A 25,445-nucleotide genomic window follows, 5' to 3' on the forward strand; every position below is an offset into this window, starting at 1 on the left:
CAAGCAGGGCTCTTATGTTGTTCTGTTCTGATGCAGTGGAGGACCACCTGGAGCAGGTTAGGTGTTTCAGCACCACGGATAGTTCCTAGTGAAAAAGTTGCTCCAAAGTGTTTCAGCACCATGGACAGTTCCTAATGAGGCTCCAGTACTGGAATAAAGAGGCCTTTGGCCAGATCCACCAGCCACGCTCTTCTTATGTTCAACCTCCATGGTTGAGGCAGGATGCTTCTGAATACCAGTTGCTGGAAACCATAGGAGGGGAGAGTTGCTTTTCAGCTCAGGTCCTGTTTGTGGGCTTCCCATAATGGGCCTCTGGTTGGCCACTGTGAGAACAGGATGCTGGCTTAGATGAGACCCAGTCACTGCAGGGTGGCCCTTAGATTCTTAAGGAGCTCTTTTCCACCTGGCAGTTTCTGAAACCGCTTACACACACACACACACACACACACGTGTGTGTGTGCCTGCAAACAAAAGCAGCTCCCTCTTTTCACTTTTAGCTCCAAGCTCACGTTAATGATTCCAGATGCTGAGCTGAACGCTTTCCCTTTTGATGGAGCCGTTTAAGGAGGATAATAAAGTGTGCCTAACAAGGCTAGGAATATTTCGGCTGCTTTCTTCCCCCTGAACAGCCGCACTGTCGCTATACCCACGCTGGTGGCTTCCCGTGCCCTAACAAGCCAAGTGGGCGCGAAGTTCAGCATGTGGTGACATGCTGTTGTGGGGGTCGGTTTGTTTGCTCGCTTGCTTGCTTGCTTGCAAGTCTTTCCTTCCGATTTTTTCCAGCACTCCCCAAGGCTCCAGGAACTCCCATAGTGACAGAGACTACTGCGACCAGCATCACCATCACCTGGGACTCGGGGAATCCAGACCCCGTCTCCTACTACGTCATCGAGTACAAATCAAAGAGCCAGGACGGGCCGTACCAAATCAAAGAGGACATCACCACCACACGCTACAGCATTGGCGGGCTCAGCCCCAACTCGGAGTATGAGATCTGGGTGTCAGCTGTGAACACCATCGGGCAGGGGCCCCCCAGTGACCCTGTGGTGATGCGTACTGGGGAGCAGGCACCCGCTAGCGCCCCCCGGAACGTCCAGGGCCGGATGTTGAGCGCCTCGACCATGATTATCCAATGGGAGGAGCCGGTGGAGCCGAACGGGCAGATCCGCGGCTACAGGGTCTATTACACCATGGAACCAGACCAGCCCGTCAGTAATTGGCAGAAGCACAACGTAGACGACAGCCTCTTGACCACGGTCAGCAGCCTTCTGGAGCACGAGACCTATACTGTGCGGGTCCTGGCCTTCACTTCTGTGGGAGACGGGCCGCTCTCGGATCCCATCCAAGTGAAGATACAGCAAGGAGGTGAGTCCTCGCGGGCAGGCCTTGCCAAAGCGGCTTCGTTCATTCGTTTGCGTTGCTTGTATCGTTATTGTCATAAATGACAATATAAGTACGCTCTTCTACAAAGGAAAATTCAGGTGTCCGGTTTGAGACACTGGACATTGTTAACTTCTGGGTGCCCTTTCTTTTCCTTCCTTCATTGATCTTACGTCTTCCCAATCTTATAATATCATGCTTTAACAATTTTATCTTGTATTTTCTTACCCCATCTTATTGCATTTTATTCTTCTGTATATTAGGATAATCTCCTCTTATGAGAGTTTCATGTCTCTATTTTATGCTAGACATTGACCATAACACCAAAGATTTATTAATGCAACGCTATTTATTTATTAGTTCCTGGGCAACCCATGAACTTCCGGGCAGAAGCCAAGAGCGACAGCACCATTTTGTTAACCTGGAGTCCTCCACGCCAGGACATCATATTGAAGTATGAACTCACTTTCAAAAACACGACGCAGTTAAAACCTGAGGTGAGCGTTCCTCTTTGGTGTGGCTTTTCAATGGATGTGGGGGTGCTGTGGCTCAGTGGATAGAGCCCCAGCTTTGCGTGCAGAAGGTCTCCAGTTCAATCCCCAACTGGTGTCTTCAGGTAGGGCTGGGTGAGACCCCCTGCCCTGCAACCTTGGAGAGCCGCTGCCGGTCAGTGTAAACAATTCTGAGCTAGATGGGCCTGTGGTCTGAGTCAGTATAAGGCAGCCCCCTCTGTTTCATATGCCCTGGATCTTTTCGCTGCCAGGAAAAGACCTTCGTGTCTTCCAAAGCCTTTTTTTGTTTTTTTGTAAACAAAATAAAATCCATTCTTTTCATTTCTTAGAACTTTCCCACTTCCAGAGCCCCTCTTCGGGGGGCAGTTTAGTTCTGTTCTCTTTATTGATTTTATTCTGCTTCATATTCTTCAGGCTTGGGTTAAATTTTGGGCAGCTGCTGCTTTTGTCTTGATAGTTTCAACTTCTTGATGTATTGCATTTGGTTGTCTGGAATTCCCTAACGGCCTAGAGAGGGCATGGGGAGGCTTTGGCCCTCTTGATGCTGCTGAACGACAGCCCCCGTCGTCCTCCCTGGCCGTTGGCTATGAGTGCTAGGGGCCGATGGGAGTTTTATTTATTCATTTGATTTCCATCCTGCCCTTCCTCGCAGCAGGAGAGCCCCGGGCAGCAAACAAAAGCACTAAAAACACTTCAAAAACATCGTAAAAACAGACTTCAAAATACATGGAGGCAAAACATCTTTAAAAATATTTTTTTTTAAAAAAAAAAAGAGCTTTAACAACATCTTTAAAAATTGTCGTTCAGCAACACCTGGAGGGCCGAAGGTTCCCCACTCCCGACCCTAGAGTAAGAGTAAGGGACCTCTGGTCCGGGGGCTGAAAGCGGCCCTCCATCCTTCTCTGTTTGGCCCTCGGAACTCTCTCCATGCTTTACCTGTCACTGGCCCTTCCTCTAGTCCTCCCTGGCTGGACTGTGTCTTTGAACTGTAATAATACTTTTTGCTTGCCTGAGTGGGGGGGAGTAAGGGGTGTACAGCCACACCCGTCATTGGCAGGCAGGCCCTGCAAGGTTGTCCACAGGGGGATGTGACCCTTAGCTCCAAAATGTTTCCCTACCCCTCACCAGGAGGACATAGCAAACCGAGCAGTATAGTCAATGTTTCTTCTTCATTTTGAGAGCCGGTGTGGTGTAGTGGTTAGAGTGTCAGACTGAGTCCAGGATTCGAATCCCCACTCGGCCATGGGTGGGAGAGCCACTACCTCTCTCAGCCTAATTTACCTTGCAGGGTTGTTGTGAGTATAACGTCAAGAGGAGGTGAGCCACCTTGAGCTCCTCAGAGGAAAAGTTGGGAAAGAAATGTCGTAATCAATTAATTAATTAATTAATGTAAAAAATGCAAAAGGGTACTTCCCAACCCCACCAGCACCACCTGTAAATCAGATGTGGGGAATGTTTGGTCTCCCAGATGTTGCTGAATTGCAACCCCCAGCATCCCTGGCCATTCTTGCTGGGGTGATGGGAGTTGTAGTTCAGCAACGACAACCTGGAGAGCTGAAGGCTCCCCCATGCCCTGCCGCCAACGGTGGGCGTCCCAAGAGTGTATTGCAAGGAGGTGGGGGCTATTGTGCCATGTTCACAACTCTGCTCTTTGGTTTCTTTCTTTCTTTCCCTTTGCATCGCCAACACTGCCCATCCTTCCCCTCCTGCAGGCGAGGACTTTTGACCCTGTGACCTCGTACGTCGTGAAAGACCTGAAACCCAACACAGAGTATGTCTTCAAACTGGCTGCTCGCTCTGCCTTGGGCCTTGGGGCCGCCACCCCGGAGGTCAGGGAGCGAACCCTGCAGGCCAGTAGGTGTCCTCTTTTCCTTTCCCAGAATCCTCTCTGATGGGATCACAGTCGGGGAGGAGGTTGGGTCCCCGAGGGATATGATGATGGCCAGAGGGGCACGGGGCAGGCAGTGATGCGTTTTAACTTTGTTCTGTCGCATGGTACTTAATTTCAGGATCAGTTTTGCACTTCCAGTTGCTTTCAGCCCAAATGTGATCATGATATATATGTGTGTGTGCATGCGTGCTGGTCCTCGGTCTCTCTACACAGCCAGCGCGCAGCGGAAACTGCTGGCGGAATCCTCTCTGTGGTTTACTCAGAACTTTCAAGGAGGTGTCCAAGGTGCTGAAGCTTTGGACATCCCCTTGAAAAGCCAGGTTTGGGCACCTTGGACAGCTCCTTGAAAGTTCAGACTGAAACCCGCTGCGGATTCCTTACCCCACTGGCATCAGAGCCACCAGTCTTCACTGCCAGTATGGATATCTGGGCTTGGGCACGACTTTTCGGAAGGCTCTTGTGTCCCAAAGGAAACCTGTCTTTCCCAAGGGAATGTTGTGCTTTTTTGGGTTGTCCTGACAAGATGGGGACCTGCCTTCCTATTCCTGTGGAAATAAACGGCTCATAATCCAAAGGCAATTCCTCACCAAACTTTAAATGATAATGGCACAGACTGTGTGTGGCTGGTAGCCACCCTCCATGGACGATCATGAATGGATGATCTCTTATGGGCCCAATATGGGTTGCAGATGTGCCTTGTGCCTGCTTGGGGAGAATCCCCTCCCAGCCCGTCCCCTTGCCCTCTGGTCCCACCATGAGGTTATCCTATAGCCCAGTCTTCGGCAATCTGATGCCCTCCAGATACTATGGTTAGAGGGTCAGGTCAGGACCTGCAAGGCCTGGTTCCAAATCCCCATTCAGCCTTGAAGCTCGTTGGGTGGCGTTGAGGGCCAGTCGCCATCTCTCTGCCGGGCCTACCTCACAAGGTGGTTGCGAGGATCAAATGGGAGAGGGGAGCAAACCATGTCTGTACGCCACCTGGAGCTCCTTGGAGGAAAGGTGGGGTGCACAGGTAATAAAGGAAACCAATGAATGAAGTCGCTCCCATCCTGATGACGTCTGGCCGGCCGCTTGGCGAAGCCTGATCTAGTCCCTTTGAAGACGTACAAACAGAGCCACGCACAGAGGAAAGAGGCGGTAGGGTAGGGTGGGATGCGGTTTTGCTGGCATTGGTGCAGGGACCCGGGAGGGGGAGGCAGGAAATGACGTTGAACCCCACCTCCTTTCTCTCTCCCCCCACTCCACCCCCTTTCTCCTTTCCCTACGGGTCATCGTTCATCCACAAGCTTGTGCAGGCTTTCGCAGCCTTCCTTGCCCCCCTGCGCTGCCCACCAGAGCCACCACTAACCCCCGCTGTCCCTGAGTAGTGGAGGGCTCAAGGAACATCAGTGACGCCAGGATGGAATCCGGTGGCAGTTTTAGTTTAATGGATTGTCTTCCCTCCTCCGCTGTTGCCTCTCCAGGGATGGCTCTAATCCCTGACAGGCAAGACCACAACCTGGGCTTTTCACAGACCTTTTCGTGTTTTGTTTTTTTAAAGAAAATAAGAATTGGATAGCTGTCTTTTGTTGGTTCCTACCACCCACTCACTCTCCTGTTGTCTCCTTCCACATTTTTCTTTTTTCCAACCGCATGATTGGCTGTGGCAGGCTGGTTTGTTTTTTCGTTTTTTCCTGTCTCTTATCTTTATTGTAAAGAACCTGGCCACAGATTCAGAGGGGGGGGTGTTTGTTGCCAGGAGAGGCAGCCATTATGTGAAGACAGAGTAATGTTTTCCATCCCGCGGGGAATCTGTAACAAGTGGGAACAGCTGCCTGCTTTCTGTCACGGCTAGGTAAACTTCGCTGCCTCATCATTAGCCTCATATTGTTCTTTTCTCTCTCCCCCTCCTCCCCCCAAAAACCCACCAGCGTTGTTTTCTGTTTGACTCAATTTAGAGCACTGTGTCTTTCCCTTCCTCCCCTCCCTCTGCCCGGGTTTCCGAAACCTTTGGGTGTCGCCTTCTGCGCAAGGCGAATCTGAACTCGTGGGTGCTCTTCTGCGGTGCGACTTATAACTCAGGAAGATGCAAAAAAGAAAGGTCTCCAAGTTCTTGAGGCGAATTCAGTTCTTTCGCAGCGACGCCGGGTTTGCTTTGAAGGAAGGCGTTGTTTACTCTGTAGGGTTAGCTAGTTGGTGCTAGGTTGGATGAGAAATTCATTTCAGTTTGCATTTGAAGCCGAATTCATCAAATTCGCACTTTGCAAGACAACACGAGAACCAAGCCAGAGCCATTCTTTGAAAGATGCACTTATCTGAATTTTGCGATGCAGACCTCCAACTAAAATTTTTTTATGAAAAATCTGTTACGGGAAAGCGTACGTAAAAAGGAATGCATTCATGAAAATAACATGCAAATATCATTCTTTTAGGAGAAATTGCTTGCAGAACTGTACACGTTAGTCAAAAGGGCATTCAAAACTGTGTTTATTAGGTGAAATTCGTACTAAAATGCTGAAGAATTTTCATGAGGATTTTAAATCCACAGGTTGCCGCAGAACCGTGGAGAAATGAAGATAGGGAAAATGAGAAAGGCAGGGAACCAAAATCCTTCCATCGGTGCTTTTGGGGGGACAGGATAGTGGTGGTGGTAAGAATGTGTTAGCAGAGCAGTAAGAGCAAAAAAAAGCAATGGATCTGAGCTGTTTGTGACTCTTGCCTGAAGGAGCACACCCTTTCCCCAGATCTAATCCCACTGAGACTCTAGGCTTTGAGGAATAAGAAAACTTAGTTTATTACAGGAAATACATAGTAGATAGAACAGAGTTCCTAGTTATAATGAACCTTGGCTGGAGGTGCAAAAAGCCATCTCTGCAGGAGAGAGAGAGAAAGGAAAGATGTCTCATCTTCCGAGAGAAGATTGTTCTATGCCGCTTTACCACATAAACATGCCCAAGGTAGCTCATAACACAAGAGCAAACAGTGCCTATCTATACAATAAGTATAATGCCTACTTGTTTCAAAGAAGAGCGGGCGATGCAGAAGGGAAGAGTCAGGAAATGAGGTCAGCAACCCGGAGAATTATCAGTCTAGCATCTGAAGGGAAGTCAGTGCAGGTCAGGTCAGAAAGACCATCTAGGAAGCATGGAGGTTCCTTTCTCTATCTTACTTTGTCCTCAGGCAAACCCACCCAACAAGCTGAGTTGCATCCAAACATTTCCAATAAAATGAGGTCCTGTTTCTCCTACTGTGACAAAAGTGCCGTAGGCTCAGGCGCGACACGGTTGACGTGGGCAGGGGAAAAAGAGGTGCCTGTGAATCCCATCACGCGAAAAAGCGCCATAGCCAGTAAATAACCATGTAAGGGTTTTATCAACCCAAGCAATACTCGTACAATAAAAAAATGAGGATATAGCAGCCAGCATCTGACCTCAATGGTTGTGGGGACTGTAGATCTTTGAGGCAGGGCCAATATGACTGCACACAGAGCATTTCTTCACTTTGTCCATGGAGACGGAGGCTGTTCTTCCTTTCAGCCATAGGTTTGCCGGCGAAAAGTGTCAACGAAAAGCTGTCATGGCTTCCCCCAAAGAATCCTGGGAACTGTAGTTTGTGAAGAGTGCTGTGGTTTTGTTAGGAGACACCCCCCCATTCTCCTCATAGACCTACAGTTCCCAGATTGATTTAACAGTCTGAAGGGTTATCTCCTAACTCTCAGCACTCTTCACAAACTACCCGTCCCAGGATTTCCTGGGGGGGAATGATAGTGGAATAAATGTATGGTGTGAACGTAGTCTAGAAGTGAAACAGGATGGTGACGCTATGCTGAAGGATGCGTAGATGGAGAGATAAGGCCGTTGCCACAGCCAGAATTGGAACATGCCTTGCTTGAAATCATCTGGCTCGCTGCAAAAACTTGCGAAATCTCAAAACACCCTTTTTTTTTTCATTTTCTTTTTTGGCATCCTCCATAGTAATAATCGCCACCCGAGGACAGCACCCATCAGAGTATCTCACCGAAATCTCACCGGCTGGGATACTGTTGCCTTTCTGTTCAAACGTTTAATTTTAATATCATCGGGGAGGAAATCGGATCCGTTTTGTGGGGACTAGTCGCTCTGCCACCTGCTACGATGGGATTGTAGGGTGTCGGAGATGCCCGCAGAAATCTTTGTGCTGTCTTAAAAATGAAAGCGAGATGTACATCATGGGGAGAAAGGTGTGGACGGTTTCCAATCCCCTCCGTCCAGCGCTTGCATCCTTAAAAGAGTGGGGGATGCGTGCACACACACACACACATGCAAAATCCCAACTAGTAGAGACTTACTCTGGACATTCTTTGAAAGCACAAGAGCCAAGAAGGAGGCTGAGGGTGGCTCTGGATCTAGTTCTACTTGATTGCATGTGGCCCTTGGAGAGATTTAAATTCCTCTTCCCGTCACCCCCACCCCACATTGTTTTTTTGGGGTGTGTGTGTGAAAAGCACCTAGGTTTGGCCGTGGGGTGGGGGATTATCACCGTTTCCTTCCTTCTCTCTCTCTCTCTCTCTCTCCCATGAATTAGTCGAGGGAGAATTCGCTTCCTGGCTCGGACAACCTGGGGGACAAAAGAAGAGGGTTTTGTACCGGTGGTCTTTTAATGTAGTGAAACCACTTGTTTTTTGTTTCGTGGCTGGCTGTTGGAGGAGCGAGTTCAATTCTTCCCTGATCCTGGCGGCATCTTTCGGCACTCGGGCTTCCCAGCTTGGGACAGGCTATTTGTCTTTCTCATTTACTCCCCTCCCCCTGCAGCCCCCCATCCATACAGCTCCTCACCACCACCCCAGCCCTACATCATGGCAAGTTCCCTTTCCTTCTCTGGCTCTCTCATATCTTTTTCCCCCCCACTTGCTAGCATGCCTGTTTTGAATGCCTGAGTGCTTCGACTGGGGAACAGGAGTCTTGTTCCAGTCGGCTGTAGTTATTTTGTTGTTGCTGGTTTCTTTCTCCTCCTCTCTTTCTGGGCGTATCCGCATGGAGGCGTTCTTCAGAGTGATCAGATTCCCTCCCAGAGAACGAGGGATAGGGGATGGAATTCGATTCTGTTCGCTTTTAACCGAATCTATCAAATTCTCACTTCCAAAAACAGTATGCAAGCCGAAACAAAGCCCTCTTCCAAAGTCACACTTACCCACATTTTGCGATGCGGTCCTCCGACCAAGCAAGGCTTACAACAACAATGCATAGATTAGGGGTAAGTGTGCATAAGAATGAATTATCATCATGACGACGACGTACAATGCTGCATTTATTGGCGGATACTGCTTACAAAAAGCTGTGCGTTAGTCAGAACTGCATACAAAAATGTTAGGAGACCTTTGCACTAAAATGCTCAAGAATTTTCATGAGATTCTTTCTTTAAAAAAAATATTGCATATTGCTGCAGGACCGAATTTGATTGGGAAAAATAAAAAACCGAGAGGACCAGAATTTGACAGATCTTTCTTATCCCTTCTGAAAGGCCTGAAGATATTCTACTCATAGTAGGATTAAGATAGATCCAATGCTTTCAGAGGGTCAGAAGTGGTTTTCTGGCGGTTCCACTCCCTGCAAAATACACTTAAGGTTGTATCCAACTCATTCTGTTCAGAGTAGACCTACTTATATTAATGTGCCTAAGGTGGTCATATCCATGAGTTTCAATGGGCCTACTTTGAGGAGGACTAGCATTACATACAACCCTGTATTCGTTAGTACTCTGAGTAATACTGAATGCAACTCTTGGGCTGGTATTCAGTGCTAGTTATACTCCAAGTAGACTCATTGAGGGTAATAAACATAACTAATTTAGGTTCAATAATTTCAGTGGGTCTGCTCTGAGTAGGACTTGGTTGGATATAACCCTCTGCATATTTTAATCGTAAGTTTCTTTAAGACCTAGAATTGGGGGGTGGGGAACCTTTGGCCCTCTAGATGTTACCAAGCGACACCTCTTATCAGCCCCAGAAAATATGGCCAATGGCCAGGGCTGATGGAAAGTACTTCTTCACAGAGCATAGACAAACCATGGAATTCACTCCCACATGAGGCAGCAACAGCCACCATCTTGGATGGCTTTAAAAGAGGATTAGGCAAATTCATGGAGGTTAAGTCTATCATTGGCTACTAGCCATGACAGCAGTGTTCCCTTTCCACTGTTGGAGGAAGGATGTTTCTGAAGACCAGTTGCTGGAAACTGCAGGAGGGGAGAGTGCTGTTCTTGCGCTCAGGTCCTCTTGCGGGCTTCCCATAATGGGCATCTGACTGGCCACTGTGAGAACAGGGTGCTGGACTGGATGGGCCACTGGCCTGAACCAGCAGGCTCTTCTTATCTTCTTATCTGCAGGGCAAAGGTTCGCCGCCCCTGAACAGTGGGATATACAATATTTTTAAAAATACATAAAAATAAAGCTCTTTTATTTATGTTTTTCCCATCCCTGCGGGGTGACCTCTGACAATATTGGTATTGTTTTATTCAGTGCATATTCAGGCTGATGCAAGGAAAAGCAGATTTCTTCTCTGCAGCTGATGGCTTTTCAGCCTATTGGCCAGCACCCATGTCCTCAACCAATATTCAGAGCCATGCGTGTTGTGTTTTTTATAGTGATTCCTTTTTAGCAAGGGTCATCTCTAGATTAGCCTTCCCCCCAGCCTGTGGCTCTCCAGACGTTGTTGGACTCTTGATTCCCAACAGCCCCAGCCAGCATGGCCCTTAGCCAGAGACAATGGGCACTGCAGTGGGCGCCCCATTGGGGAAAGCTAAGCTAGTTGCATGGACACATACACTGCAAGGCCTTAAATCAGTGGTGCTTTGCATGCAGGTGGACCAAGGTTCAACCCTGGGTATCTTCAGGTAGGGCTGGGAGAGGCTCCTGCCTGAAATCTCGGGGATTACTAGTCAATGTAGGCAGTACAATGGACCAATGGGTCTGATATGGTATAAGGCAGCTTTCTATGTTCCTCCCTGCCTGTAATGCCACCATCGCCACTTGCAGAACAGTGAAAGTGATTCAATCTGGCTACGCATGTGCACCATACATTTAAAACACATTTTCCACCCCCCTTTCCAAAAAGAAGCCACGGGTGCTGGGAATTGTAGCTCTGGGTTGGGTAAGTTACAGTTCCCAGGATTCTTTGGCTGGAGAGGGAGGAAAATGAGCTTTAAAATGTACGATGTGTACGCAGGCCATGTCTAGCGTTTGGCACGGGGGTATCCCATCTCCTGTGTCTCCCAGAAGCGTCTGTTGTGGTTCACTGCTAAAGCCCTCTGGGTCTTGGCTGCAGGGCAAGCGTTTGTGCGGATGCGCCCCTTTTTCCCTCGCTCTCTGTGATTTCATGCTTCTCGTTTCTCTTTTCCCGTGGCCCCTGCTCTAATTCCGTGCTTGCAGTTCCCTCCTGTCGTGGCGTTTCACTTGCAAGCGTGCATGATCTGGCCAGAGTTCCTTTGCTGCCTCTTCCCTTCGCCCCTGCATGCTTGCACCTTTCACAGCAGTTTCGGTGCTGCTCTGTCAGGGCGGCACCTCCGAGCATCAAATCCTGTTTTTTGTTTAAAAAAAAAATCCATTAAACTAAAGGTAAAGTATTCTTTTTTGATCTTGAAAGTCTGTCTTTAACTCTTCAAGTACCAGAGACGATAGACTTAGATTTCTGGAGGGACAAAAATTTACTAAAATTAAAGAAAAGTGGGAGAAGATTCGGAGGGGAGGCAAGAGAGGGGAAAAACCAGTTGGAAAATTTGGGGGGAGGAGAGCAATTTGGAGGAAATATTTCCATTTATAAACCAAAAGTAAAAGTGACAGACTGGGGCAATTGTTGGTCAGTGGGGTTCCTTTTTTAAATAAACGTTCTTGAGGGTTTATTTTTTCAATTTTTTTGGAAAGTGCGCCCCCGTTGAGAGAACGTTCCTAAGTGTGGAATGTGCATAGCACAGATTTGTAGGGAAACAGGTATGTGTTTGTCTGTGTGGACAGAGCACACACACACTCACACACAACAACCCTGCAGAGCTTTTGACTCTGTTGAATAATTTTTTTAAAAAAAATTATTACCTTGAAGTTCTTTGAGTTGTAGGTTGCCTGGTGGTGGTTTGTCTTTTCTAAGAACAGCCAGCGGCGTCAAAGAGAAGTCTATGGTACCTAAAGGGTTAAAAACAAAATTTTTAAAAAGTTAACACCACATTTTGCATTGGTAAGAAAACTCAGTAAAGGGCCCACTCTTGAGGCTGGGACAGTCAACTTTTAAAAGGGTGCAAACGTGCGCCAAAGGTGAGTACTGGCTGGTCTCAAGCGGATTCACAGATACAGCCCAACCGGCACACTCCACGCACCTCCACCATGGTTCCCTTCTCCACAGGAAAGAGGCAGCCGGACGGCATTAGATGTGCCGCTCATCCTGGCGAAAGGAGGCAGAGAAGGCTTCCAGCTCTCTCTTGAGGGGAGGTAACCCCCTTGTCTCCTTTTTCAAGAATCATGTGCGCAGAGAGACATGCACCCCCTGAACTCACACAGGTTGGGCTGGATTGTGAAGGAAGCACCATGAAATCTCTCCGAGGGGTCCTCCCGACAGCAAGGTCTGCACTGGGTGACCTCCTCCGCCCAGATGGCAGATGATCTGGTCCAGAAAAGTATGAGCATTGGTTTTCATCCCTGTTTGTTTAGAGAGAGAAAGCGCTCCCCCGTGAGATCTTTGGCCTTCTTCCCCCACCCCACCCTTGCCCTCTTCCATGTTTCTTCTCCTCTCCCCCCCTCCCCGGGTCTTCTCTGAGAAAGGAAGGGGTTCACAGAAACCCATGTCTTCATCTTGGAGTTTTAGAAGGGTGAGTGAGCAGACAGCCATCCAGAATAGCTCATTAGCCGAGGTCAGCGGGAAAACGGTCCGGACAAAGTTATCCAGGGAAGCGCTGCTGTTATTTTTATTTTTGGACTGGGGGCTGGAACTGACCATTTTTGTTTTTAGTACTGAATGTCTGAGGTGGCTTTCAGGCACCGGATAAAGGAACACAAACAAACACGCTTAAAGGGTAGGTGAGGCCAGGTCTTGCTCTGCAGTGGGTTTCTTGAGTTGAGCAGCAGTCCGTCCCCTTAACCCAGAAAGGAGTAGGTACTTACCAGCCAGGGTTGTGTGCTGAAAGCCGAATTGATCAAATCGGCACTTTCCAAAACAATATGAGAAGCACAGCCATCCTTCAAAACCTGTGCTTCTCTGAATTTAGAGATCCACTTCTCCAACCTGAAATACTAGTTTCCCTCTGTTTGGCACTAGTTAAGCCTCATCTGGAATACTACATCCAGTTCTGGTCTCCGCACTTCGAGAAGGATGCAGACAAACTGGAACGGGTTCAGAGGAGGGCAACAAAGATGATCAGGGGACTGGAAACAAAGCCCTGTGAAGAGAGACTGAAAGAACTGGGCATGTTTAGCCTGGAGAAGAGGAGACTGAGGGGAGATATGATAGCACTCTTCATGTACTTCAAAGGCTGTCACACAGAAGAGGGCCAAGATCTCTTCTCAATCGTCCCAGAGTGCAGGACACGGAATAATGGGCTCAAGTTGCAGGAAGCCAGATTTCGACTGGACATCAGGAAAAAACGTCCTAACTGTTAGAGCCATACGACAATGGAACCAATTATCTAGAGAGGTAGTGGGCTCTCCGACACTGGAGGCCTTCAAGAGGCAGCTGGACAGCCATCTGTTGGGAATGTTTTGATTTGGATTCCTGCATTGAGCAGGGGGGTGGACTCGATAGCCTTATAGGCCCCTTCCAGCTCTACAATTCTATGACTATGACTCTATTCTAACCAGTGTTTACAAAAATGCATCAGGGAACATTTGTCAGCATGTCAAATGTTCAAACATGCACAAGTGTCCATTAATGAGAGCAATTTATTGGAGAGGCCTTCCATACATTCATTTCACTGGATCTGTCAGGAAGATAGCAAAGGATTTTTTTTTAAAAAAAAAACACCTTTTTTTGACCACGCTTTTGAGTCATAGGATGCTACTACCCTGCAAAAGGTCCCAGTTCAGTCTCCAATGTTTGCACGTAAGGACTCCCTGTCTGAAATCCTGCGGAACCGCAGTGCTGAATGAGATGAGCTGGTGGTCTTATGTGATATAAAACAGCTTCCTATTTTGCAGTTTAAATTGTTATCCAGAACCATGAGGACTGCAATCTTAGGGTGGGAGTTTAGACCATAGGTAGGGGTAAGAGCATCTGTTTTATGCATGCAAAAGTTCGATCCTCAGTATTTCTAGATAAGACTGGGGAAAACTCCCTGTATGAAATCCCGCAGAGCCACACCAATCTGTGTAAGCCACGGGTTCCCAACCTGTAGTGCATGAACCACCAGTGGCCTGTGACCTTCATTCAGGTGGTCCATGGCATGCCCTCACTAAATAGTCATATTGATTTTCCTTGCTCCTTTTATTTTTATATATATATATTTATTGCATTACAATTTGAGTTCTATGGAATGCAAATTGTGATATGATAAAATGCAATACAGCCAATAAAAGAATCAGTAAAAGTGCAATTAAAAATCATGCGGCATTGAGCACTGTGCATTGGTATTTGCTACAACAGGCAGAAAAATCTAATCTAATTAAGTGGCCCACCAAGACCCTTGGCAATTTTCAAGTATTTGGGGAAAAAACCACAGGTGTAGACAGTGCTGAACTAGGTAGACCAGTGACTTGACTTGATATAAGACAACTTAAACAATTTAAATTACCTCTTCATTTAGAACCATGAGAATTGGAACCTTATCATATTTTTTTTCGTAGAGCTTGGTGTTAGACCACCTGCGTTATGCGTGCAAAAGATCCCAAATTCGGTCCTTGGCATCTGCAGGTAGAGCCAGGAAAGGCTGCCGTCTTGAAACCCCAACGCGATGGCCCCTTGCCTCCTTGACAAGGGACTTTAGCTTCTCATAGTGGGAGAGATGGTGGTCTGGAAGGATTTGCCTAGAAACCCACCCAAGAGTATGACCTAGCCTCTGCAGAGCCAGCTTTCCATAGCGCTCTCGTAAGAAAGTCTTATACAGTTAGCTGCTGCGGAAGGTAGGTAAAACAGACTACAAGGACTCTGGAAGGATTTGCTTTATACTTTATATATAACTTGAAGGATTATTATTATTATTATTATTATTATTATTAATTTTACTGCAATCATTATTTTTCTTCTTTTTAAAAATGCAGTGACTTGGTTTTACTGTTAATTTTTATTTGCTTTCCCAAGCTTGGGTTTTGCTTTGGTATTGCCTCAGTCTCTCTCTCTCTCTCTCTCTCTCTCTCTCTCTCTGGACATGAATCCTGAGAGAGAGCTGATGGGCTGTAGCAAGCTACTTAAACTTGATTGCTCGCAAAAGCGATGCTTTATTTAAAAGGCACGATGCCTGGCAAAATCCATGCACCATGAACATCTGCAGAAGCTGAGGGGGACGGTGGGGGAATGAGAAAGAGAGAAAAGACCCCAAATGCGCCTCCCCCTTAAAAAGAGAATGGCCTGTAGTCAAATGTCACAGGAGCGTCCCTGCTGCCTCTGGAGCTGTCTTTAGTGGATGAAACACAAAAGGGGCGACCTCCTAGACGGAGGGTTCCCAAACTGCGGTCCGTGCACCACCAGTGGTCCGCAAGCTTCATTCAGGTGGTCCGTGGCATGGCCACGTTAAATACTCACAGTGGTTTTTCATTTATTTATTTATTTATTTATTTTATTATTTCAATTTATATACCGCCCTTAGCAGAATAGCTCTCAGGGCGGTGAACAAACAAGATAAAATACAATATATCATAGTAAAAAATCACAAAAACATGTACAAACAAACAACAGAAAGCACAACAAAAACGAAATACAACACAAATTAAGAAGGATACATGTTAAAAGTAGAAAGATTAAGAAAATTAAAAGATTAAAATGCCTGGGAGCATAAAAAGGTCTTTACCTGGCGCCGAAAAGATAAAAGTGTAGGCGCCAGGCGTACCTCTTCGGGGAGGCTGTTCCACAACTCAGGGGCCACCACAGAAAAGGCCCTAGATCTAGTAACCACCCTCATTGCTTCTCTTACTGCTTATACATAATTGTGTTTTATTGCATTACAATTTGAGTTTGCAAACTGTAATGCAGCAAATGAGAAATAGCAGAAGCAATTGAAAAATGCAATTAAAAATCTCGCACAGAACATTATAACAAATTGTTTAAGTGGTCTGCCCAGATCCTCTGCGATTTTCAAGTGGTCTGTAGCGGGAAAGGTTTGGAATCTCCTGTTCTAGACTAAGGGCAAACTACTCGTGATCTTAACTGCATACTTAATTACAAGGGATCCCACAGAGAGAGAGAGAGAGAGTGCCTCACATGCAGAAGGTCCCAGGTTCAAAACCCGGCCTGTCTGGGTAGGGCTGGGAAGTGTGCCCAGTCTGGAATCCTGGAAAGCCACTGCCAGTCAGTGTATACAATACTGAGTTAGATGGACCATTGCCCGTTCGATACCTCTCTATGGGTTGCAGTCAGCTAAGTCCTACTCGGAGCAGACCCGTTGAAATTAAGAGACCGACGTTAGTCATGCCTATTAACATCAGTGGGCCTACTCCGAATTAGGACTAGCACCGAACGCCACCCATAATCTCAGAGGGTTGTATTCAACTGAGTCGTACTCGGAGAGCACACCCATTAATTTCAGGGGGCCTAAATTAGCCGCGTCACTGGGATCTACTCTTGAGTACCACCCTCAGTTCCTGCGTGTGGGTGCAGGCCTCCAGCGCTCACGAGGAGGGATCTTCCCTGGGCATTGCTCCACTTCCTACAGTAACCCTCTGCTGCTCTTTGCAGAGATGGAGAGTTCACGCCCACCCCAAAATAGCAGAACTATTTGTGAGTCAGCAGCTCTGCTAGCAAAACCCTGGACTCCTTGGTCAAGCTTTCGCTGTTCAATCCTTTCTCAATCGCAGAACTGACCCGTCTGGGAAGGGATCCATTTCAAGCAGCCCACTAGATCCCTCCCTCGCCGTTCTGCTCAAATATAAGCATATTGCCTACAAAGGGTTATCTTAACACAAGTAAAGAAGTGGAAGCGATGACCAGCTGTTTTGAGTCCTGGGGAGAGGGAGGGTGTGGGGTGAGGAATTCTCCTTTGGAGCTGCTTCCCACATAAAAAGTGCTTTTTGGAAGTATGCAGGAAACGACAGCGGGATTTTGTTCCCTGTGTGGATTTTTAATGTCAAACTGAGCACTGATCTCCTCTGTCATGGGGGGGGGCAGGGATCTTCCTCCTCTTCCCCCCCAATCTATGTAGATAAGTAATTCTGACATCTAAGCTTTGATAAAGGGGGCTCCAAAAGCAAGATGCGAGAGTTAACGTCCAGGATTGAGGAGACACCCTCTGCTGTCTGTGCGTCTCTTATTTTGCTTTGCAAGATTTGCACTGCAACCCTTCCTTGCTTTGTTTCCGTTGCAGTTTTTATTTAGGTTCCGTTTGTTTTAATTTAAAGGAAGCAAATTTCCTGTTACTTTTTTTTCCCCATTTCCTTTAAATTTTATCTTCCTAAACCAAATTTTTGTATGCTTTGTTTTAGATTTTTTGTTATCATTTTTTTCTTTTTTTCTTTTTTTATCTTCCCCGTCGTCTGTGGACTTCCCGCCCTCCTTCCCTGCCCTTCCCCCTGACTCTACCCCTCCCCATAGAACCGTCCGCCCCCCCTCGAGATGTAAAATGTGTCAGCACCAGATCCACGGCCATTCTGGTAAGTTGGCGGCCTCCGCCAGCCGAAAGCCAAAATGGCGTCTTGGATGGATATAGCGTCCGCTATCGAGCCTTGGACTCGGAGGACACGGAGCCCAGAGAGGTGAACGACATTCCCCCAGCAACCAATCAGATCCTCCTGGAATCGCTGGAGAAGTGGACGGAATATCGCATCACGGTGGTGGCACGTACGATGGTGGGGCCAGGCCCTGAAAGCTCTCCGATCATCATCCGTACAGATGAAGATGGTAATTACTTTTAATTTGCTTTCTTTTTTGTCGTTGAGCATCCAAACTGTTGGGAGGTTTTCAGAGGAGCTTTTAAACTGTTTAGCAAACGTTTTGGAATATATATATTTGGGGGGGGCAATTTCTATACCGCTTATCTTTAAAGAAAACTCTTAAGCGGTTTACAACATAGGTCTTAAACATTGAATACAAAAAAAAGGATTTCCACAGTCTGGGAAATGCAGTCAACTAAACAGCACGCCCTCTTTAGCATCGAAATAAACATGGCATATAAAAGTCAACTACAAGAATGCAAGAAAACTTCCTGATAAATATAGTAAACGACTGAACAAAATACCCCCTAGAAACCAATGAAATAAAATTACTAATAAAAATCAAGATATTTGGTCTTTTTAACCAACATGATAGATTATTAGACAAAAGGAAAGCAACTCACTTCCCAGGATAAGTATATATATATAACTTCAAATGTTTATATACCGCTTAATCATTTGCATTGCTAAGCAGTGTCCATAAAAACAAGCCTACTTAAAACAAGAAAAGCAAGCATTCCCTTAAAATGCCGGCCGGAACAGGAACGTTTTAGTCGTATGCCCGAAGTTCAACAAGGAGGGATCTGTCTGATCTCATTTGGGAGGGACTTCCATAGGCTTGGGCCCTGAAAGCATGGCACGTAGTAGTCATGAGCTGTGTGTCTGAGCCGTGCAAGGCCACAATCAGAGACTCTCCCTGAAAGAGTTCAGTGATCAGGCCCAGATATAAGGGATCAGGCAGCCCTTAAGACATTCTGGATCCAAGTTATTAAGGCCACTGTAAATTAATATGAGAATCTGAACCTGGCCTTGTATAAATAACCAATATATAGTAATTTAAGGCGGTGCTTTCGAAAGCGGTGATGCACTTTTAATGTTAAATGCAAGAGAGAGGCAAACAAGGGATGGAAACCTCAGCGTCTCCTTAAGACGGTGCTTCACAAAAGGTTGACTTTTTAACACCTGAAATGTTTTGCTCCTTCGAAGAAGCCTCCTCCCCTTTAATTCTGTGTCAGTCGAAGGAAGTTAATCCAGAGCAGGGAGGCATAACAGGAAACATGCTCTTGGAATAATTTCGTGTCTCTCTCTCTCTCTGCAAGTGGTTGCACCCAGTGGAGAAACCTGACAGAATGAACTCCCCATGTCCCTCGCCCCAAAGTGGAAATGTCTTGGGAAGAGGGGGGGAAAGCCAAAACAATCATACAGAGGTGCGGCAGACAGCCTCCCCCTGTTACACGCACCATTAATTCATTCCTAGTGCCATTTTATTTGCTTTAGGATGTCATAAATATCTGCCAAAGACCCGAAGCAATGTGTGTCGCATAATAAAGATAAACCAGTTATAGTGCAAACTTCTCTGGAACAATAAAAATGACTGAGTTGGGATTTAAAGAGTTTGTCATTGCTTCCTTGAGACATTTCTTTTCTTGAGGAAGCTCGCAGCACTCTCATCTACATATGAAGTCCATAAACTTCAGGGCGGGGTCACTTTGACTGGCAGAAATTCACCCTTATTGAGTGTGCCAAGTGTCACTGGTTCGAAAACACAGGCCGAAAACTCCTCCTACAATAGGTTCGGCACCTTGGAGAGCTCCTTGAAAGTTCAAACTAAAACCCGGAGTGGATTCCAATGCTCCGCTGACATGGAGACGGCAGTTGCCAACTGATCCTAGTTTAAATCCTGCCTTTGCCCATCAGACTTGATAGAACACAGAGAAGGAAACTAAACTGAGCAGGGCAGACTCTCAGGTGGCTTAACTTTCTAGTGGCAGAAAATGGCATCTGCTGTGCTGGCGATGAGATATGCACGGGGGCCAAGTGCACTTTAAAAAAATCGAGATTGTTCCCTCATCCCCTCAAGCTCACACAAATTCTGCAAGTTGAACTCTGCGACTCTCCATAAGTGATGCACGTTTGCATGGTGGATCACCTCTTCTTTCAGCAATGTTTATTGTCTTGGGGCCAAACTAGACTTGCCGATGACAAGCCACATTGGTTAGTTGCTGTCTGCCTAAAAAGCACATAAAAATGGCATGTCTCCTGTTTCTCCTCCCCCCGGAATTCCCGGAACAGTGCAAAGTCTGGCACATTCTGGGAAAATTAGGCAGCTGCTACCAGCAGCCCAAATCAGGTCTGATCCCACCTTATTCTCTGAAAAAGCAGTGAGGCTATTTTGTGCAGGAACTGAATTCAAAGTCATTTTGCCAAGGTTGTTTTACATTGTTTTTGAGGATGTGTTTCAAACCGTTGTAACTCACCCTGGGACCTCAGGGTGAAGGGTGGGTCATAAATTCCAACCATGGGGGTGTTGAGGATGATGTAACAAAAAAGGGATGAAACAGAGCCACAATTAATTACTAGCAGACACCAGCCACGGAAGCTAATTTATTGCAGCATTTATTTGTTTGTTCAATTAGTTAGTTGCTTTTTCTACACAAACACGTGCACTCAGTGACTTACAGTTAATAAAAAAAATTTAAAAAGCAAAAGCAAATGTAGGAAAAGTTAAAAACAAAAACCAGTTCATAAGGCAGTGCAATAGGCACCCTCCAAAAGCCTTCCAAGGTTGAGGACCAAATGCCTGGAAGAAGAGAAATGGTTTTGCCTGGCGCCTAAAGATGGATAATGATGGCGCCAGGCATAACTCCCTAGGGAGAGCATTCCGCAAACGGGGGGGCCACCACTGAGAAGGCCCCGTTGTCGTGTGGCCACTCTCTGCACCTCCTTTGGAGGGGGCACTCAAAGAAGGGCCTCTGATTCTGAGTGCAGGGTCCAGGTTGGTATATATAGGGAGAGGTGGTCCTTGATGTAAACAGTGATCTAAATCAGTCTTCCTCGCTGGTCAAACATGGCTTGGGGGCTCCCATAGAAGAGGATTGTTAAGCAAGACATGACGATGATGACGATTTATTAGCTGTATTAGTCGCTTAGTTCCCGGAGGTCTCCAAGCGACTTATAGCATGGTTAAAAACGAAAGGTCAAACATAAGACAAAATAATGAAACGATACCCCCATGCAGCCACAGGAACCGTCGGCAGCACAAAACAGCATCATCTCAGCCTATCAGACTCCTGGCGCTGAAAAGATGTCAATGAAGGCGTCAGGCGGGCCTCACTAGGCAGCGCGTTCCTCAGATGGGGAGTCACCACTGAAAAGACCCTCTCCCTTGTCACCAGCCTCCGAGCCTCCCTCGGAAAGTGGTAGAAACTGGGACTTCAGCAATATTTAAACAGAAATCGATCTTAAACTGTGCCTTTCCTGTATTAAAGCTGAAACATATGCCCTCTCTCTCTTTCTCTGCCTGGTTCCCCTTCCGCTCTTTCAGTGCCTAGCGCCCCACCTCGCAAAGTGGACGTGGAGGTTCTGAATTCAACTGCCATCCAGGTTTTCTGGCGCTCGCCGCTCCAGAGCCGCCAACACGGACAGATTCGTGGCTATCAAGTCCACTATGTCCTCATGGAGAATGGAGAGGCAAACGGCGTGCCCCAGATCAAGGACGTGATGTTGGCTGACGCTCAGGTGAGCATATCCTCTTCTTTCAGGAAGCATAACTAACCAACTACTTCCCGCAAGGGTAGGGAACTTCAAGCCCTGGGACCCAATATGGCCCTTGGGACCTCTCTGGCTGGCCCTTGGCACTCTCTCCAGACCACGCCCCCTCTTTAGCCACACCCTCTTTCCCCAGGCCAGGCCCCTCACTAGCCTTGCATCACGCCTTCTGTGAGTGCTTTTGCCCTTGGAGGTCACTGATTCATAGGGTCGCTGTAAGTCGTAGTCGACTTGAAGGCCCATAACAACAACAACAACAACAGGCAAGTCACCTGGTGCTGATTCCTTCCTGGGCAAATCTGCCGCATTGGCAGCTGAGTTAGTTACAGCCAGGTCAAGATTGTAAATTGTGAACAGGAGCAGGATTGTGAATGGGAACCTGGGGGCCAGATCCAGCTATGGGGCGGTATATAAATGTAATAAATAAATAAATCCTACGAGGAAAGGCTTAGCCTGGAGAAGAGATGACTGAGAGACGATAGAACATCAGCGTAGGAAGCTGCTTTATATCAAGTCAGGCAAACAGTCCATCTAGCTCAATATTGTCTACACTGGCTGGCAGCAGCTCTCCAGGGTTTCAGGCAGCTGAGTCTCTCCCAGCCCTACCTGGAGATGCCATTGAGGATTGAACTTGGAGCCTTCCGCATGCAAAACAGTTGCTCCACCACTGAGACACAGCCCTTCTCCATGATGACAGAGTTAACCTGATTTTTGTTGCTCAATAAGGGTAGGACCAAAACCAGCAGGTTCAAATTTACATGTAAAAGGACTGAGACAAAATGTTGTTGTTGTTGTTGTCACCATTTATTACCCACACTTCCCTGGGCGGGTTACAACAGTTTTAAAATGCAGCATTTAAAACAACCTAAAAATAGGGTCGCAAGTGGGGTAAAGAGGCGCGTCTTCAGCATTTGCCGAAAACTGTATAGCAAAGGTGCCAGGCGTTCCTCTGCATGGAGACAGTTCCACAACTTGGGGGCCACCACAGAGAGTGCCCTCTCTGGGCCACCATCCCCTGAACTTCTGAGGGTGGTGCAACTACCAAAAAGGGCCCCCTCTGCTGATCTCATCACCCGAGACAGTCTGTAAGGAAAGAGGCGATCTTTCAGATATTTGGGACCTAAGTCGTTTAGGGCTTTAAACGCTAACATGAGCACCTGGAAGCAAGCTGGCAACGCAAGAAGCGGTTTTAAAACAAGGGATGTAGGAGCTCTGAAGGGACCCCCCACCAGTAATCTGGCTGCTGTATTTTATTTATTTATTTATTTATTGGACCAGTTGAAGTTTCTGAGTCATCTTCGAGGGCAGCCCCACAGAGCCCGTGGCAATAATCCAATAATTAGGAAGAGCAATCAGCTTAACGAGTGGAACAAACTGGCTTGGAAGGTGGTTTTAAGGAGAGAGCCTGGATGAGCTCCTGTTGTGTGGTGTAACAGCAGATTTTCTGCATCAGCTGGTGCTTGGCCAAGATTATATTTGAGGTGCCCTTCCAGCTCAGAGAGTTGTGTGCTTACATGATTTCTTCATGCTAGGAATGCAAGAAAGAAAGAAAGAAAGAAAGAAAGAAAGAAAGAAAGAAAGAAAGAAAAAGAAAATCTCCCCATCTAAATACCTCCCCAGATTCTGCGGTCTTAATAATTGTCTGTTCTTTTTGTACGACGACACTTCTGTGTCAGTACAGGGACAAGCAGATCTGTCCGTTTTGGCTGTCTCTGTTTCTCATTTTTTCCCCAATCTTAAATCCAGTTCTTCACATTTGTGCAGCAATTTCACAGAGAGAGAGAGAAAGAGAGAGAGAGAGAGAGAGAGAGAGAGAGAGAGAGAGAGAGAGTATGAGTGCTAGGTATGTGATAGTTTGCACAGAGAGAGAGTGTCCATATCTAGATATAGGGTATGTGTGAGGTAGATAGATAGATAGATAGATGGATAGATGGATAGATGGATAGATAGATGGACGGACGGACAGACAGACAGATAGACAGATAGACAGTGTATGTGTGCTAGGTATGTGATAGTTTGCACAGAGAGAGAGAGTGTCCATATCTAGATATAGGGTATGTGTGAGATAGATAGATAGATAGATAGATAGATAGATAGATAGATAGATAGATAGATAGATAGATAGATAGATAGATAGATAGACAGACAGACAGACAGACAGACAGACAGACAGACAGACAGACGAAAATATGCCAGCAAGTTTCTCCCCATAACACATACTTTTATCTAAGCCATTTTGACTAACATGCACATTTTTGCAAGCCATTTTCCCTAATGTAATCCATTTTTGTATGTTATCTTCACTCTCAGATAATTCATTTTTACGCCAAATATAAGCATTTTTGTAAATGTTGGTTGGTCGGCGAAGTCCATGACAAAATTCAGTGTGAATTTCCAAGGAAGGCTGTGTTTTTAGATTCATGTATTGCTTTGGAAACTGGAAAAGGAGCTTTCGCCTTTAAATGTGAACTGAATCTAATTCTCCCCCCCCCAGCTGCCTCCTTACGTGTTCCATTTCTGAATCTCATGCATGGGGGTGTCATTATTCCTGTACGCTGCACACAAGCGCATAGATGCCATTGATTAAAACATGTTGCGGGGGGGGGGAACAGAGAAAGAAATCCTGATGGAGTCAGGCGGGGGGAAATGGTGCAGATGGCGTTGCTGCCTTTTTCAAGCCGTGGTATGGCTCAAAGCACTGCTGGCCTGCCGCCGTTCTCCAGGGCCGTCCATACAACTAACCTCACCCCTGCTTGGACTTTTCTCCTTGCGGGCTTCCAGAAGCAGCAGCTTCGTCCCCAGACAGCTCCTTTGCACTCCTCTCTCTCTCTCTCTGTCTCACACATTTCTTTCTCTTTCCGTTCTTATTCGCCTCTTTTGCTCAGTGGGAAACTGATGACAGTGCAGAATACGTAAGTACTGCCATCTTCCCATCCTTGGCTCTGCTTCCGTTTCCCTCGGTTGTTGGTGCTGTGATGTGGTTGATGTCCCTCTCCGTTTCCCAGCCTTAACGCGGCCTTGCGGTTTTCCCGCGCCTCCGCCTTTTTCGGGTGTGCTCTGGTTTCCATGCATCGCTCCTGGGAAAGGGAGGCATGAGGGTTGCAAAGGGCTTAGGTGCACAGTTAACTGGTGCAACATTGTTATTGTGTCTGGCATGTAAACTGACAGTGGTTCACTGTGATTAAGAGTAGTAGTAGTCTTTGTTTTTCTCTCTTCTGTTTTTAATCTTTAACATTTGCGTTCACTGTTTCCCCCCTCCCTTTCGTTGTTAAATTTGCAAATTAAAGAACAAGAGTGTTACAGTAAGGGTCATACCAGGCAGAGCCTCCCTCCAAACTCCCCGGCGGATAAGGCAGAGGGATCTTGCTCAGCCCATGATGGGGTTGGAGGAATGGCGTGGGGTGGTGGAGGCCGGCAAAGCTTCATTTAACTGCCACGGTGGCCTCCAAACATCTACTTTCATGGTTCAAAAAGGCATTCCCCGGACAGCGTTAAAGATATCGCCTCTTCAAGAGGCGAACATGACTTGTCAGGAGGAGGGGGGGTGCGCTCATGTGAGAGGGAGGCTTTAATCTCCCAGAAGTTGGTGGGGTTCCCTCTCCCCCGTCAGAGACTCAGGATCCTGTGGGTGTGTCTTTTCGGCGGCAAAAGCATTTTCTTCTGAGATGGGGAGGAGAAGATGCTGGAAGGCAGGAAGAGGTGCGGAAGGGCCCTCTGCCGACTGCATGCTTTGCATAAAGAGATTCCTGTAGCTAAACTGTGTGGTTTTCTTCCTCCAGTTTCCTTCCACCACCACCCCCTAAAAGGCTTGTTTCTGTGTTGTGTTCCCTGCATGCTTGGCTGTTGTTGCTTTTCCCTGCAAGCGCAAACACTTCTGCCTTCAAACTGAAAAAGGAGGAATATATCGGTCTGTCTTTTTGCATTCCCATCCGCCAGGAAATGATCATCACTGGGCTGCAGCCAGAGACGGCCTATTCCATCACCGTTGCCGCCTACACCATGAAAGGAGATGGCGCTCGTAGCAAACCCAAGATGGTTGTGACCAAGGGGGCAGGTGAGCGTTATATGAGGATAATGCCGTGAGCCTCCCTTGCAGGGCTGT

The 25,445-nt window shown here is 47.0% G+C and overlaps 1 protein-coding gene across 1 annotated transcript in view; it reads left to right on the top strand.

The window, feature by feature from the left end:
• Positions 1-25,445, top strand: part of PTPRS (protein tyrosine phosphatase receptor type S) — a 207,884-nt gene that overhangs the window by 129,948 nt on the left and 52,491 nt on the right. Inside the window, exons 8-14 of the mRNA XM_061601984.1 lie at positions 784-1,365; positions 1,741-1,877; positions 3,605-3,746; positions 17,457-17,762; positions 21,120-21,313; positions 24,229-24,255; positions 25,280-25,397. Coding sequence (XP_061457968.1) covers positions 784-1,365; positions 1,741-1,877; positions 3,605-3,746; positions 17,457-17,762; positions 21,120-21,313; positions 24,229-24,255; positions 25,280-25,397 — 1,506 coding nt within the window. The remainder of the gene's footprint in view (positions 1-783; positions 1,366-1,740; positions 1,878-3,604; positions 3,747-17,456; positions 17,763-21,119; positions 21,314-24,228; positions 24,256-25,279; positions 25,398-25,445) is intronic.

The sequence above is a fragment of the Rhineura floridana genome, chromosome 18 (genome assembly GCF_030035675.1).
Source record: "Rhineura floridana isolate rRhiFlo1 chromosome 18, rRhiFlo1.hap2, whole genome shotgun sequence".
In the NCBI taxonomy this organism is placed as follows: domain Eukaryota; kingdom Metazoa; phylum Chordata; class Lepidosauria; order Squamata; family Rhineuridae; genus Rhineura; species Rhineura floridana.